General features: G+C 42.4%; 1 protein-coding gene across 2 annotated transcripts; it reads left to right on the top strand.

Moving 5' to 3' along the window:
* The first annotated feature begins 3,001 nt into the window (after positions 1-3,001).
* aga (aspartylglucosaminidase) lies at positions 3,002-16,517 on the top strand. Of its 2 annotated transcripts, none has more exons than XM_062394037.1 (9): positions 3,002-3,331; positions 5,632-5,785; positions 7,493-7,605; positions 9,799-9,911; positions 11,920-12,028; positions 12,382-12,457; positions 12,825-12,932; positions 15,002-15,135; positions 16,378-16,517. In XM_062394037.1, exons 1-9 carry the CDS (start codon positions 3,187-3,189, stop codon positions 16,476-16,478), a joined length of 1,053 nt encoding a protein of 350 aa, XP_062250021.1. In that variant the 5' UTR covers positions 3,002-3,186; the 3' UTR covers positions 16,479-16,517. The 2 variants fall into 2 exon arrangements, with proteins under 2 accessions (XP_062250021.1, XP_062250022.1); XM_062394038.1 differs by lacking the exon at positions 16,378-16,517 and adding an exon at positions 16,086-16,360.
* The last annotated feature ends 9 nt before the right edge of the window (positions 16,518-16,526 follow it).

Here is a 16,526-nt window from a genome sequence, read left to right as displayed (position 1 = left end):
GAAAAGGATGTTGGTGATTGATGAAGTTATTATTAAAAATCTATTCTTTTAGCTCCTCTTCTTTAATATCGATCAAAAACACAGGTGAAAGTAATGATACTCCCTTTCTCTCTCTAACTCTCTCTCATCCATTTTTCTCTATGTCAGATACCCCTGTCAAAATCACACCAGGACGTCCCATTGTTTAAGGACAAACCCAATGAATAAAATATAAGTGGAAATTGTATTTTTCATATGAATAATGTAAAAGAGGGCACGCTGTCGGTGTCCACGTCTCAAGGTTAGACTATATTGTGAGTTTCCACACCGAGCCCGAGCTTTGTTCTTGTTTTGGTACAAAATGAGAGGATTCAATTCTATCGAGTGTCTTGCTCTGAGGGACACTCTGCCTCCTCTTGCACGATACGAGATTCCAGGGACTTGAAAGAGACATTCCAGGACCCAGCGTGTGTCAAGTGCCGTATGGTGCGACTTGGGGAAAAATGCACCAGAACTTTCCACCACAACCAGCTTCCGTCGAGGCCATAATCAGCTGCTTTCCCACCAGGGGGTAGATTGCAGGAGATGAGGGAAAGGACTGATGGAACACCGGGGACAGATTTATGTGCTGAAATGATTAAAGATGACACTTAACTGATGGCTCCGTGCCAAATAGTGCTCTCCAAGGGAATCTTACTTTGATGGGTGACTCCTAATGAAAATACAGACCATAAAATCCAAAGGTTTACATTCATCACTTGCTCCACATTTGATAAAATGAATCATCCTTTCCATTGAGCAGCAGATACGACCAGACTGTGTTGGACGGACATGCAAAGAAGGGGAACGTACTTTTTGCATCAGATAAATACTGAACTGCCACAGTGTGATACAGGGTAAAAAGAAAAGGAATCGGTGAGTCTGACTCTTCTGGGCTTTGGTATTGATCGTCTGCTCCTTATTTAAAATATACAGACATAAAGTAATCAATGGGGATACATTTGGACCACAGTACACCAGGCATATTCCATTTCCTCCTTTACTTAACAGAAAACAAAATCCTTTAGCTACACTCCTCTTTCAGAAGTGACATTTCCGCCAGAAGATGATTTATTATATTCAAGCAAAAATCTTAAACTGTGACAGGAAAAGGCGTCGAGCGCTAAAAAGTTTGATGGGGAAGTGATAGATGTTTTTTGTTGTTGTTCTTGTCAACTTGTCATTGTTTTATGTGAGTATTTAGTGAGTGTTTTCTGTGAAGTAAAATAAAAATAAAACATCACAGCACACCATTCCACTGCTACACTCTTATACATGTGAGAGCTGCTGCCCGGCTCTAACCTTGAAAATGTACGACTTCATGAGTCGATGTGGACCACCTGAATGTAAGATTTGTTTTGGTCTCTGGCCAGACCATCTCATTTTTGAAGGCGTTGCAGGCTCAGCCGAGATCTCTGATCTTCTGAAATCCAATCTTTGTGAAGCGCCTCCTTTGAAAGATCCGGCCTCTGAGCTGGGACGGAGCTGTTCAGACCTGCTCAGCTTTCAACAGCCGTTGCTGTTTCTTGTTAACATCGGTTCAGCCAGACAAGTCAAGGAACTGCCATGATTTTCTCATTGCCTAGTGGGAATGTTACACAATCCAAGGACTGAAAACTTTAAGATGCAGCGCCGCAACATTCTGACTCATCTCAGATGAGAGGGCTGCAGGAGAGTGTCCTATGCAAGGAAACTGGGTTTCAACTAAATCAGAATGTTTTAAAATGCAAGCATGTTATTTTTGTCCAAATCATCAATTAGTTATATAGATACGATTAAGAGACGTAAAGCCAGACATGACATTAAACCAATGTGAATGTGAGAATAAACCCTCCTTAAAATGAAGCCAGTAGTACAGAGGAATAAAGGAAGATTGTTATTTACCTTCCTGGACTAATATACAGTGCTACCCTCTTCATGGTTTGCTAAGAGTCAAAAGGCAAAATAACAACAACAACACAATTTAATAAAAATCCCCCCAAAATAACTTTGTCCATAAGTGTAATTAAATATTACTTCTCATATTTCACCTCTGATACCAACCGCAAGACAGTGTGAACCAAACAAAGAGTAAATAAACAAGCTCGGCTGCTGCTTCTTCAAACGATGCAGGACACAGTTTTTGTCCAGTATCGCGTGTAAAGAATACAATAATGATAATTACATTCCTGACAACTTCAAAAACTAGTCGTTCTAACAATGCAATGTGTTATATTATTTATAATCATAGAAACTATCTTTGAAATAGTTCAGAAGTCCTTTCTTGTGCAGTAATATTTTCACAATTTGTTTTCTCCAGATATAAAAAGTTCTGAAAAGGTTTCTGCACAAATCCAGGGACTGACTGTACTTTGCACAATCCAATCTCTAGTGTTTACTAACCATGGATTGCACAATCCCTTCCCATTGTGCTTATAGTCTCTTTTATATTTGTACTTTCACAAATACAACACAACAAACTCCTGTGTAAACCTGCTTGGCATTAAAACCCGATTCTGACCGATTACTGCTACAGTGGTTAAATGCAATACTACAATCCTATTAAATGTACTTTCTTTGATTATATTTACCAGTATTATTACTTTATTTTATGATTATAACTGGTATTATACTTTCTTTGATTATTATTATGGTGATGATGATAATGATGATGATTATTATAATTAGTAGTAATAGTTGTGGGAGTAGTAATAGTAATAGTAGTAGTAGGAGGAGTAATAGCAGTGGTATTATTATTAGTAGTAGTTACAGTAGTAGTAGTGGTAGTAGTAGTAGTAGTAATAGTAGTAGTAACAGTAGTAGTAATAGTATTAATGATAGTAGTAGAAGAAGAAGAAGTATTAATATTAATAGTAGTATTAGGTCTATAGCTAGTATCAAAAATCCTTATACCACAAAATACAAGTCTGAGTTCTTCCTGCTCCAACGCATGCGTACTGCGCCTTTAATGAGGACCCCGCCCACTCATCATGTGACACAACAAGGAAGTAGAAATGTAACTTTTCAATGAAAGTCTGTGTAACGTGCCGTGTTTGGATTTTTTAAATCCTGCAGCTCGTTCGTAAGAAGCTGAAACTTGGTTGTTTCTCGTTCTGCGGGGACTCGACTCCTCCTGTGACGCGAGGAAACAGAAACGACTGAAGGAAACAACTCGTTTATAGATTGAATATGGTTCTAAAGTCCGTGGGACGTTATTTCAACAGCACAATGTTTACATCCCTCCTGTGCACGTTCACGTTACTGTTCCCACTCGGTCACGCGTCCCTTCCGCTCGTCATCAACACGTGGCCTTTCAAGAACGCGACGGCTGCAGGTAAGAACCACCATTAACAGTCTTTGATTAGAACCCACGTGATCTCGAGTTCCCTTCATTAGAGAGCTCGTTCTGAAGGAATCTAAAAGCATGCAAAAACAATGCACTCACTTAACCACCCAAAACAATATATATAAATAAATGCATGTGTTTCATATTGTTTGACATATTGTTTATGTGTGAGTGTGGGCGTTCATTATCTCACACACAAGTTCCAGGGGAATCATGCACAACACTTGTTTCCACTGTACTGAAAAGCAGCAGCTTGGCCACTTTCACCTGCTTCTCTCTTTTTAACATTTTCATGCATTGAACATTTTATGACAATGCCATAAATCCAGCCACGGCACAATTATTCAAGTTGGCAGACGAAGCCTTTTTCAAATTGAGCGCTGACATTTGAGAGAGAGGCAGAGGTCGGCTGAACCCGGCTCCCTGTTGACAGTCTGATGTGACTCATTTTGCAGCAGCACTGTCCCCTATATGTATTTTTTTTTTTTTTGTGAAATCAATCTGCTATTTAAACAGCCACTACGTGTCTAACAGTCCAGTTGTAGCTGCAGACAGGAGTTGTAGTTTCACAAATTGATTCGGGAAGCTTGTTTTACTGGGCCCTGACTAGACGTGACTCATGAAGGTGGCTTTGTGTGACAGCCTCGACTTGTGGCGCACTCAGAATGTTCTCGTCTCCTCTGTCTTTTTTTGGGATTTCCACTTTTGGTACATTTTAAGACGTCACCTCAGGCTGCAGGAGATGGTGAAGGCCAGTTCCACATTTTCTGACACCTGAAATATGAAACAACAAATCTATCGATCAGCAGAAGACCAAATCTAATCTATAAAAGGAGATAGAAGGATTGATGTGTGTGTGTTTTGTATGCATAATGAAGTGCAAACTCTGTTCTGGCCACATAATCACAATTTTCCGGATCTCCTTGCCCACATTGTTATGAAATATTCTTCTTGCAGCACCAGAAGCTTTAACCGCACAGGTATGTAAGCCCATCAGAGTCTCAGACGCCGATAGGAAATGGGCCAAACCCGCGAGGCATCGTAACTGCCACTGCCAGCTCTGCCTCACTCTATTTGATTTCCTTCAGGATGATACATTGGACACGTTCAAATTGAAACTGAAAATATTTCAGCATTGCTTTTCACTTAGCAGTCAAGTGGTTTTCCAGCGGATGCACAGGCCCCGACACCGGGAAGAAGAAATGACAGGAACGGTGCTCACAACATCTCAAGCAGCAGATCAAACCGGCGGGTGATTAAAGGGAACTTAAAAATCTCACCATTCGAGATGGATAGCCTTTAATTTATCAGATGTACGTCACATCTCATCCCCGAGGCAGCGGTGAAAATGAAAAATGTGCCCAGCGATCTGTTCTGCGGCTGGATATTTAAAGGTGTAGTCTGTGAGCTACCTTTATTATTTTTTTTTCGGGGGGGGGGGGCTTAGGAAAGCAGCTGACAATAGGAGCCTAATCTCTTTTTCCATTCTGTGGTATTTTCTAAAGATTTGCAATGTGCAGTTTCATATTAAAAAAATATTAATAATGTTATCGTCCAGTCAAGAGCACTCACTAAAGATGGCAGATGAACAGAATTTATAGATATTATAGAAATCATAACTGATATGAGGAGGAGAATTTGTGGTTGTATCCCGCTGAACACAGATTACTGGTCTGAGAATTTAGTGGCAAGCTGGTGACAGCGCTACCAGTTGGTATTTTGATCCCCTGTGGGCACTCGGGGGGGATCAGCGGGGGATCAGTGACCAAATGCTTGTCAGCTCACACTCGCTGTTTATTAGCAAGTGGACATCTCGTGTGCATCATACAAACTTTTAATCTGATTAGTTAATGTACAACTTAGCAAATATTACATAAAGTCATGCAATATCTAAGTTGTAAACAATGTTTCTCAAGAGGTTAGCGTCACAGCAAGAAGGTTCCTGGTTCGAATCCTAACTTGGCCAGTGTGCGTTTGTCTGTTCTCTCTGTGTCCTTGTGGGTTTTCCCTGCCTTTCTATCCCTTCTTACCCAATGGCCCCCGGGATTGGCCCCCACAAGATCCTCAAAGGATAAGCAGACTTCTTGTTAGCGTTATTTAGTTTGATAGAAACTTGCTTCTCCACGTCCACAGGAAACATCAACATGCATAAGTATCTGTAAGCCCCGATTTCAGGCCCCAAATTACCCTCTTTGCTTTAATAACTTCATTGGCAGTGGTTGTATTTCCCATCATGCATATGTTTTGTGTACTGTACACCGGGTGACTCACTCTTTGATGTGTTGTAGCGTGGAGCGTGCTGCAGTCCGGCGGCTCGATGCTGGACGCGGTGCAGGAGGGCTGTGCCCGCTGTGAGGTGGAGCAGTGCGATGGGACCGTGGGCTACGGCGGGAGCCCCGATGAGTCTGGAGAAACCACGCTGGACGCCCTGATCATGAATGGGTAAATCATGGCATAAACTTGGCTTTACCAAAAATAGGAAATTCATAATGCAACCTAATGAGGCGGTAAAGGGTGATGAGGATCCAGACGTATTTTGTAAAATAGCTCTTTTGGTAAAAGCCTGAATCTCCAGCAGTGCTCCGAGCCTGAAATTGCTCTTAATGAACAGATAAATGGTTTTCCCTTTTTTTAATAATAAATGACCTATGTATAATTGAAAATGTCTCACTCTAATAAGGCACCTGCAGATCTCCAATGTATTGTGCAAATGACAACTTGCTCTGCTGCTGTCAGTGCATCTTTAACATTTACAGGATTAACTGACTGACCTTTCCAGCGAGCCTTTCTTTAATAAACCTCTAATTATCAGTCTCATTAGGATCTGAAGGGTTTCCAATCATTAGGTCCTTAAACACAAACATTTACACCCTTGCATGCCATCATCGGAGGCAAGTATCATCTCACAATGGAAGATAAATGCACGCAGCAAGCTGTTTGTTATTACTCTGTGAAACGTTCCCTCCTCCATTTTGCAGGGAAATTGACTTTTTTCTGGTTGCATAGTCATGAGTGTTTTCCAGGGAGCGGATCATCTCCCACACACGATCCAATAAAGCTGCATAAGAAATGCAGTAGTTATCACTGGCAGACATATTTTAGATAGATACTCAGAGCGAGAGAATCCAAACACCTGTACAGTTTCACCCAATCCAAGAGAACATCCTTAAAAAAACTGTTGTGAACTTGGGAAAACAACATTCAATTTTTGATATTGGGTTTAAAGGGGAGATGACTCAACCCTGTGGCAATTCTTCAGGCAAAACTTTGTTGTGATGGATTAAAATATTAAAATATATAGAAGCATGAATCAATACAATGCAATCCACGGCACTGCCACTGTAACCTACCGCCGTTACATATAGAGTCCACTTCACCCTTCACACATTATCAAGAATAAACTGGACATTATACTAAGACTATCAGATGTAGTACAGAGTCTGTGTAGAAAGGTGGAGGACGTGTAATCTCCCCAAGAGTGGAGTTCAATCCTCTGCATTATAGCTCATACAACCTGCCTCCTCCATGTTAGTGGATGGGACCCAGACTCAAATTTCACATTAGATAATTTCTTAATTTTACTTCCTTTTCACACTTCACACCATGACCACGGCTGTGCTGCAGACTGCGGCTTCAAATGACCTCCAAAGCAAAAGCGCAGGATATTTTTAACTTAATTTTCCTGTCCACCTTTATATGCAGTCTTTGGTGTAGTGTTGTTATAATACTTGTATTAGTATTATCAGCGTTATATAGATATCACAAATAGGGTGATAAGTAATGTTAACCTTAGTAGCATTTCATGGGCTTGATTCATTTACTTAGCTCTCTACAAACACAATTAATTAGAGAAATAATATCCAGAAAGGTGTCTGTCAAAAGTGTCAGTGTTTTCACACACGTTAGTTCTAATTTGCTTGATTACCTGTGATATGTAAATTATTGAGAGTTAATCAATAGCCTGCCTTTTGTGAATAGGGGCAGGGACACGGCATCTGAGATGTGCTGATGTTGTGGTTTGTATTCTTCACCAGTACTGGTTTATAGAGCCGATAGACGGGTCACCTGCTGACTGTGGAATCTGCCACGACTCTGGTCCACTCACCCTGCAGAGGGACAGTTCATTCACAGTGTATTGTCTCCGCGCAGGGATACGATGGAGGTCGGTGCAGTCGCGGACCTGAGAAGAATCAAGAACGCCATCGGAGTAGCCAGGGCGGTTATGGAGCGCACCGATCACACACTGCTGGTGGGAGAGTCAGGTATATGAGGTCTCATATGTTTAAAAAATAAATCTGTTCAATGGTGGAAGGGCCCATCTTAGAAATCCTGTCATAAGAGATCCAACACTGTCCAAGTTTGTTCTTAATTCATTTGTCTTGAGCCAGTTTGAAAAGGAATTAAAAGTGTTTAACGCAGCAGCTGGATTTACATTAGTCATCTTCATTAAGCAGGTGTCACATCAGGGCAAAACCCTTGTAGGCACTTATATGGTGCCTGATGTCTAATGGGTCACTTGAATAAGCTTTAATCCCCTAGATCAACACCATAAGCAGTCGGTGATGAATGCATGCGTCATAGCTGCAGTACGATGCTCTGAGCATAAATAGAACGATTGTATAACAGCCAGAGAGGAAACATACAGTCCCAATTGTAAGTATATAGAAAGTTATAGATTTTTATTTAGAACCTTTTTAACGCACAATGTCCAAATCACAAGGGTTCAAGCCGGGTGCATTCTAAAGAAGGAGGTGTATGCAGGGAAACAAGCTGGTAGACATGAGTCTTGTGGATGATCGGAAAATGATTTCCATGGTGAGGAATAAAAACCCTTTCATTTCTGCACAGCAAGTCAGAAGCACTCTGCAGGACGTTTTCTTGTCAGCAATAGAGGGGAAATGGTGCCCAGGTTTCACTTCACAAGAAACACACAAAGGGAATCAGGTTGAGTTCTGGAACAGAGTTGTATTGAGTGATGAAAGCCAAAATCGGCCTCCTTCAAAATTATGGAAAGAGGAGAGTGTGAAGAGAAAGAGAACAGCTCACGACTCAAAGCCGCCACAATTTCACCACTGATGGAAGCAACGGGATAAATGCACAGGAACACAGGAGGGAGTCAATCACAGTCTGACTGAGCAGCACAACTTGGTGACGACCACACAAAAGGGAGAAAAACCCACATAACGGGCAAGATCTGAACGAGGTTGTACTCAAAATCTTGAGCCATTAATGTCCAGACAGTTGGGTCTCGTCTTTATTTGACTTTCACGTATAAAGAAAGCAGCCGGAGAGTCTCTGGAACATTCAGGTGAGCAAGAGGAAGGAACCTGACAAATCGTTTCCTGTGTAGAAATGAAAAGGTTTTCGTCTGCAGGACAGAAAACATCGGCTCTTGTCACCAAAACCCCTGCATCTCGTTGTCTTCCCAAGTTGACGTCTTCTTCTGTATTTTCTATGTGTGCGACATGTGTGTTCTTTTTGTTTTTTCTCCGTTGTGCGTCCGCCAAGTGTTAGAAATGTCAAGCTTGCCCTCTCGCTCTCCGCTGTGAATTCCCTGGACATTTCCCTCTCCATCCTCTCTCAGACATTCTTCAGACATTTTAGGGGGAAAATTCCTTTGCCTGTTGTAACCGACTCTGACATTTGTGTGTCACATACCGACGTAGACCGATTAACTTCAGGAGAATGTCTGGAGTTCAGTGCACGTCTGAAAGCAGCACGAGGGACGATAACTAGAGAAGCTACAATGTCCCTGTTGTTTCCACAGATCATTATCAAGTGTGATGATTTCATTCCTACTTACAGATCTGTCTCTTCTGAACCCTCGTAATTCTGGCACGATGTGTTGAAAGAGCTAAATCCCCTGCAGAGTTCTTTCAGTGTTGACGTGCTGTAAACCCAATTCAAATGAAAGCTGGTATTTGTCACTGTCTAACAGTGAAGCTAACAAGAAAAATAAAAAGTATAACACTCCGAATACGAACACTTTTCACGGGTAAGTGAATAAAAAATATTGTGCAGAACGACGAGGAGCACAAGTCTCTGCGATTAAGTTTAACTGAAGGTCAAAACCGAAGTCTATTATTTCCATACGACAAGTGTCTTCTAAATCAAATCGTCTGGCTCATATGTCAAAATATATCACAAGATCGGCTTATTTTATTTTATACCCCCGTGAAGATTCAATTCATTACGGCCTATTCATCCAAATTGAGCCGGGATATCCGCGGAAAAGGAAACGGAAAGGTCACCACTGTTCAGAAAACAGGAAGCGGTGGAACACGTCCTCCCTCATGAGGCTGAAAGCGACGAGACAAATTGAGATCAGATTGCCTCCGATTCCATCCTTTTGTTTGTGACCTTTGTTGTTATTATCACCCAAGGTCAGCAGAGTATGTAGCCCCGCCACCCCACCCCCACCCCACTGAAACTATCACTTCTCTCTCTCCCCGCAGCCTCCATGTTTGCTGAAAACATGGGCTTCCCTGCCGAGGACCTGACTACCAACAAATCTGTGAATATTTTCTCACAGTGGCTCGGGAGCAACTGCCAACCTAATTATCGAAAGGTGTGTGTGTCTACCGGAGTGTGTGTGTTTTTTTCCTCACCTGTTCGGGGGGGCTACAGGCGCGCTACTTTTAAAAGATTGATATTCGGCTGGGAATTTGACAGGCATCCTAAAGTAGTTCATAAAAAGTCAGCATTTGTGGTAAAGGTGATGCCCTTCAGCGGTGGATCGCTGCAATCCAGGAACTCAAATAAAAACAACCTCTCCTCTTCACCGTCCCTATAATGAGCCCAAATCTCCAGATAGAACAGTTGTTTTTCATTTCAAGTCAGCTGTGCCACAGAGATTCAGGGTCCTATTAATGAAATTTACTATATTTACACTTGTGGATTCCCGGTACACAAATACAATCCTCTATTGATGTTCGCTGAGCGGCTTCACTACGAGACTTGAGAGATAAGAGCCCCGAGCAGTGGAGGGAGGGAGAAAGCTGATCAATTCCACAATTGGAGTTTTTTCTCCCAAAGCGTTCTAGACCCATTCCAGCCAATTAATCATTTGGTGTAGCAAAGTACAATAAATACCCTTATCAAAATGAATAATAGATACTTGGTGCAGAGTAAACTTCCATCACTAAATACTGGCAAATAGAGAGCCAGAGGAAAGAGCACACAGTATTGGTTACCCTGCATGTACTGCATGTGCTTACTGCAGCTGTAGTTTGTATAATGTGTTTTTTGAGCTGTTTGCTGGTTCTGTAGTAATACTAGATGCAGCTTTTTTGTGTTGCTGCAGGAATTGAGTCCTGCAGCAACACCTGCAGGAAACTTGAAGCTGCTCCACTGCTGCTGCAGCTGTTCAAACGTTTATTCAATGATCACTGAAGCTGGACTCACAAAAACCTCAGCTTCAGAATTGTTTGTTTGAGCCACACACACACAGACAGAGGTTTCTGGATTTATTAGATAGACCATAAAGAAAATCTGCTGGACCATTTCCAGATAAAAGCCTCGTTGGTGGTCTGGTGGAAACTTCACAGCTTTACCAGCATGAATCTGAAGAAATATGTCATTATTTCCCCTTTACCTCGACTTAAATTATTCCGTTGACAGGCCTTTTCTGAAAAGTTCCAGATTGTTGCTGGGGTCACCGGAGAACAACTGTACCTTTATTATTTATAACTTAAGAGACTGTTTTCAAGGGTTTTACCTTCGCCTGCATGAAATGGAATGTAACAGACTTGGGTCTATGAATAATGCACGGGCACTTCCCATACAACAGGCCGGTTGAGCCCAACTTTGCTTTACTGAAGGCATGATGAACACACACATTCCACATAAAATGGATCTTTGTTTTTAATATTTAAGTTTCTATGGCTCCCAGTCGTATATTTTTTGCCTCCGTTCACTTAAAAACTCCAAATTTGACACTTTTATTTTTTATATTTTGAGCTGCATCCCACTTACCTGTGAGATCAAAGCAGCAGAACACAACGACTAAACTTTTCACACCGGCCCCGGGGTCAACCGGGGTCAACCGGGAACACTCAGTCATTCACAGGACGCCTTGAGGTGGAGAGAGAGAGAGAGAGAGAAAAGCTTTTGTCAAACCACACTGCACTCCGACAGATATTCACATCTTGTGCTCTGTGCTGGCTGACCCCCTCCCCCCCTCCGAGTCAACTTTGAATGAATGAGCTGGTACAGTGGGCCGCCTGTGTGTCTCGATAAAAAATGGATTTTGAGTGCCGAAGGACACATTTTTGCAGCAGCAGGAGGAGGTGGTGGAGGAGGAGGAGGAGGTGGAGGAGGTGGAGGAGGAAATCGTACTGGGAGGTTTTGTCCTCGTAATGTACAAGACCACTGGGAACGTGGTTTTGTCAGATTCCGAGCCAAACAAGACTGCCAACCATTTATTATGAAGTACCAAACTAATCCAGGACAATAGTGCTGATAGTTCCGCAAAAGAAAATGCCTGCAGATCAGCGTTTCTCCTGTGCTATTACAATAATTAAGTAGCAGCACACTGGTGTTATTCTGTCCGCTGATGTTTTCTCTCCTGTCAAAAGAATGTATTTCCAGATCCCTCCCAGCACTGCGGACCCTACAAGCCCAGGGCGATGCTGAAGGAGAGGGAGAGGGCCACGCATGCTAATGTGCACTCCCACGACACCATAGGTGAGTTTTATCAGTTAACAGCGAAAAGGGAAGCCGGCTTTTCCCCGGACACTTAACAGTTTAGTGTTTAAGCACTTAATTGAAACGAGCCAGTGATAAGAGCAGGGGTTTCAGCAGCATAACATTTCCACTGGAAGAAGAGATTATCAGGGAAACACCTAAATGTTGAGGCATTACCTGAGTTTGTTAGCATAAGAAGAATAATCAACATTGAACATTTTCAATCCTGTTCTTTAGCAGAATGAAGTAAAAAACTACTGCTGGACGGGACACAGGCCAAGAAGGAACCTATTGGCTTGGATCCCTCAGACATTTTCACATTTCCTCAAATTCCCTTTCTTTGTTCGCCCCAGGGATGGTGGCTGTTGATGGAGACGGTCACGTGGCTGCAGGTACCTCCACCAATGGAATGAATCATAAGGTTCCAGGGTACGTCGATGAGGTTATTAGTGTCAGAAATGGGCAGAATATGATTTAGGGATTTTGACGAGGCCCAGGGACATTTGTTCTTGGATGAAATCATCCAGTCTTTCAGTTATAATCTCATGCTTACCATTACTTATAGGTTTGGAGAGAATTGTACAGTTTGAGATTCAAATTTAGGAGTTTGAGTTGGTCCAGCTTTCGAAAGATACTATAAAGAATTAGTCTTGTTTGGAGATGATGCTGTAAATCAGCTTTTTCCAGTGTGTTTATAAGCATTTAGTGCAGCTAGAAAAAAAAGTGTATATTCAGAAATATGATTTGCCCTTTTTCTGCTCTGTGTATGAACCCTGTGGTTGTTCCTGCCTTGCAGTCGTGTTGGGGACTCTCCCATAGTCGGAGCGGGGGCCTACGCAGACAGCTCAGCCGGCGGTGCCTCGGCGACTGGCGATGGAGACATCATGATGCGCTTTCTCCCCAGGTACCTCATCAATTGTTCTGCTGTGATCAAGGTCATAACTGTGTTGGTACCTCGCTGTGACTTTGTGCCCAGATGCACGGAGGGAAAATCGATGTCTCCCATAAGATATATATAAAAAGGGAAGGTCAGGACTCTAGGGCCCTTCAGATTAAGATGTTCTTATTCATCTCAGAGAAAAGGATTTGGATGTGATTGGAATGCAAGTCATGTGAATGCAATGTGGACTCATTTCTCAGCTTTTAAAGCCTCTATAAAACACATGGAAACACATGTGTAAGTTAGAATGAAGCTGCATGTGAAGACCGATCGGGTCACAGTGTCCCACGAAGGCTCCTTCAAATGCAGCCGACAAACACGTCCTTCCCTCCCCGAGCAGCACAGGCTCCAATGGGTGGATCCTTCTCGGGCCGACCTATCCCAGTGTTCATTAGGATTCAGAGAGAAGATGCTGGGCTGTGTGTAGCTCATCCTCCAAAGGGAGAGGACCCCTGAATTGGGGAAATGGCTTAAAATGTCCTCATGTAGGAAATGTCCTGAATACGACAAATGTGCGAACTCTGTCGAATGGAGGATATTGAGATTTGCATTTGCATCATGAATTGTGCTGGAAAATAGTTTATCATCATAAAAATCTGCGTGTTTAAGACGCCTTGACGAAATGTTAACACCTCCATGCTCCTGAACCAGATTTTTCTTTTTCTCTAACTTCTCTTGACAAAAGAACAAAGTTTCCAAGAATATGGACATCCGTGACACGTGCAGATTTTAAACAGCCACTTCCTGGCGTGAGCTTCTCGGTGCATGTGCAACAAACGGCATTAGAAAGACTCGAGTGGACTATGTTGCCCCAAAACTGTCATTTGTACATTCCACAAGAGGCGAGATTTCACTTAAAGCTGCTGTTTGTTTATCAGGCTGTGAGAATGTAGCAGCCTCCGAAGATTTTATTTTTTTGTAGCTTTATTTATCCCGGATAGCTTGGTGAGCCCACATGCTGCTCTTTAAAGTTTCACTCCGCTTTACATTCACACCCACACCTGAAGGGATCCTGTTTCAGTCATGGTGGGGTTTTTCATCCGAGTCACATCCTAGTACTATTGGGGGCTGATTTTTTCAAAGAGTGTGTGTGTTTTTTCATTCATTCTCAGTGCCCAACTGTTTCACAGCAGGCTACAGATTTTAATTGATACGTGTGTTACAAGGCTACACCAGGACTATCAAAACATCAGAATAGAGCACAACCCCCCCACCACCACCAGAAAAACTTTTTTCTCTTTTAAACCACAAGAACAAGTTAACAACTACAAGTCCAAAGTTCTGAATACTTCCCTTTAAAGTCGGCCATGAGGAATATTCAAATGTAAAATAGAAGGGCACCCAGTGGAGTGCACACCTCCGCCAAGGCTCAACAGTCCCCCTCTGAAAACACATTTAAATTCACCAGATCTGGATGTGCACCAGATTACACACACATAGAAATATCCCTTAAACATGTCAGATTATCTTCATCAAGGTTTGTGATCATTGATCTGAGACATTTACAAAAACTATGAAAACATTCTCTTTCTGTCATAGAAATCGGTCGAGTAGTTTTTGTGTAATACTGCGAACAAACAGAAATAGAAAAGTTGACCTCCTTGGGGGAGTACAGAGGAATATAACTCGCGCTCATTTGCGAATGTGTGGAAGAAAGACACAGCGTGGCATTCAACCATCGTAAGCATTCAGAGAGGAACAAGCTTCTTTTGAACAGATGTCTCTCTCGTTATAAATGCGCCCTCAAGATAAGGGAGTAAACAGCACCTGTAGTGTCTGTGTAGCACAGAAAACCTGGGTCTCCACATTTCCTTATTTTGTACTAGTGAACCCCTGAAAAGAAGTTTCACAAATGTCTCATTCATATGAAGGGAGGCTGGGAATGAAACCATTAAAAAAAAAAAAGATCAATTTCATCATCACATGCCATAATCACACGCACATCCCCGACGTCGTCCTCTCCGTGGTCGGTGGCCTCGACAGCGCTCTTTAAATTTGCCCCATGTGCACCGTGTGTGTGATCCTGCCAACAGTTACTTGGCCGTGGAGCTGATGAGGACCGGGGCAGATCCCTCAGCAGCCTGCAAGATGGCCATCTCCAGAATCAAGAGGCATTACTCAGAGTTCTTTGGAGCCATCATCTGCGCTAACACAACAGGCCATTATGGTGAGTGTTTGGGTTCACACACACAGACTGTGCCGCTCGCTGCCAAAGGAGATGAGGCAAACACCTGACGCACACACACGCACGCACACACACGTCTTTTTTATTACGTTTGATTGAAAATAGCCTCTGATTCTAACCAGTTACGAACAGCATGTGACTATTTCTTGATAAATTAATTAAAAATATTCAAAAATACATATAAAATCTGTGAAAATAGTCTCAACCCGTATTCAAAAATGTATTTAAAAGGCTTAAAAATACAAAATAAATGTAGAGAATCATACTCATGAATACATTGTGCTTTTTTTACACCTTTATCGATGCTGATCATTACAAAAATCTCACATTTTCTTAGAGACGAAGATTTGAGGAAAATTGTAATCCTTATCATTTGTGTGCAAAGTTTGAAGCAGGCAGTCGCTTCAAAACTTATATTAAACCGTCTCCTGACAGTGTGTCATCCACTCACACTCCCCAGCACCCCCCCTCTCCTCCCTGTGACTGCTTTGTTCTCATGACAACACAGACTAAGTTTAAAAATAATCACAGCGGCTAAGGCCACATGCAGTTTCTCTTCCCTCCATCAGAAGAATCATTAGAGAACCTTTTCTTTCTCATATAAAAATTACACTTAGTCCAGGATTCTCTCCATTTACCGTTACCGCTCCACATTGTCTTTCTACCACCTGATCACACACACGTTGTAAACATAGGTATGAATAATGAGACATGAGCTTAATGACATTGAAAAGATCCAAGGAGGCTGTAACCACAGCGGCTGCAGTCGAGCGAGGGGGTAAGTGTGAAGGATTTAACAGCCGCTCACATTTGGCCTCGCGCGAATCCTAAAAAAAAAAAGACAAAGTTCACTTTCGGCCTCAGGTGATTCCGAAGACTTTTATTACAACATCCTTGTAGGCAGATGTTTTCAGTGTCTCATTATATCTCAGCCAGGAGCACCGGCGAACCAGGAGACAGCCGACGACCTTTAAAACGAGCCTGAAGAGGTTAAACACGTGGGTGTCGCCACCAAGTCAGAACAGAGCGAACCTGAAACATCTGCAAGCTTCCCTCCATTTCTACTTTGTTGTCTAACCATGCCTTGGAGTGAGAATCTTCACAAACATCTGCATTGACAGCTGGAAACAGCTGGCGTGAAAGTTAAAGGAATAAATCCTTAAGAAGGGATGAAAGTTGTTCTTCTTCTGTGACATCTCTAGTTTCCTCTCTGATCTACTTCAGGTGCAGCCTGCAACAAAAGCCCTGGATTCTCCCAGTTTCACTTCATGGTGTCAAACTCTGAGTCAGACGCTCCGCTTCTCAAATCCGTGGACTGCTTCTGAACAGCTCTTATTCTCATGCCTCTCTTTTGTATTTAAATTAATTGACAG

This window comes from Platichthys flesus, chromosome 8 (genome assembly GCF_949316205.1).
Source record: "Platichthys flesus chromosome 8, fPlaFle2.1, whole genome shotgun sequence".
In the NCBI taxonomy this organism is placed as follows: domain Eukaryota; kingdom Metazoa; phylum Chordata; class Actinopteri; order Pleuronectiformes; family Pleuronectidae; genus Platichthys; species Platichthys flesus.
Note: the sequence above shows the minus strand (reverse complement) of the source record. Positions and strands in the feature narration are given on the sequence as shown.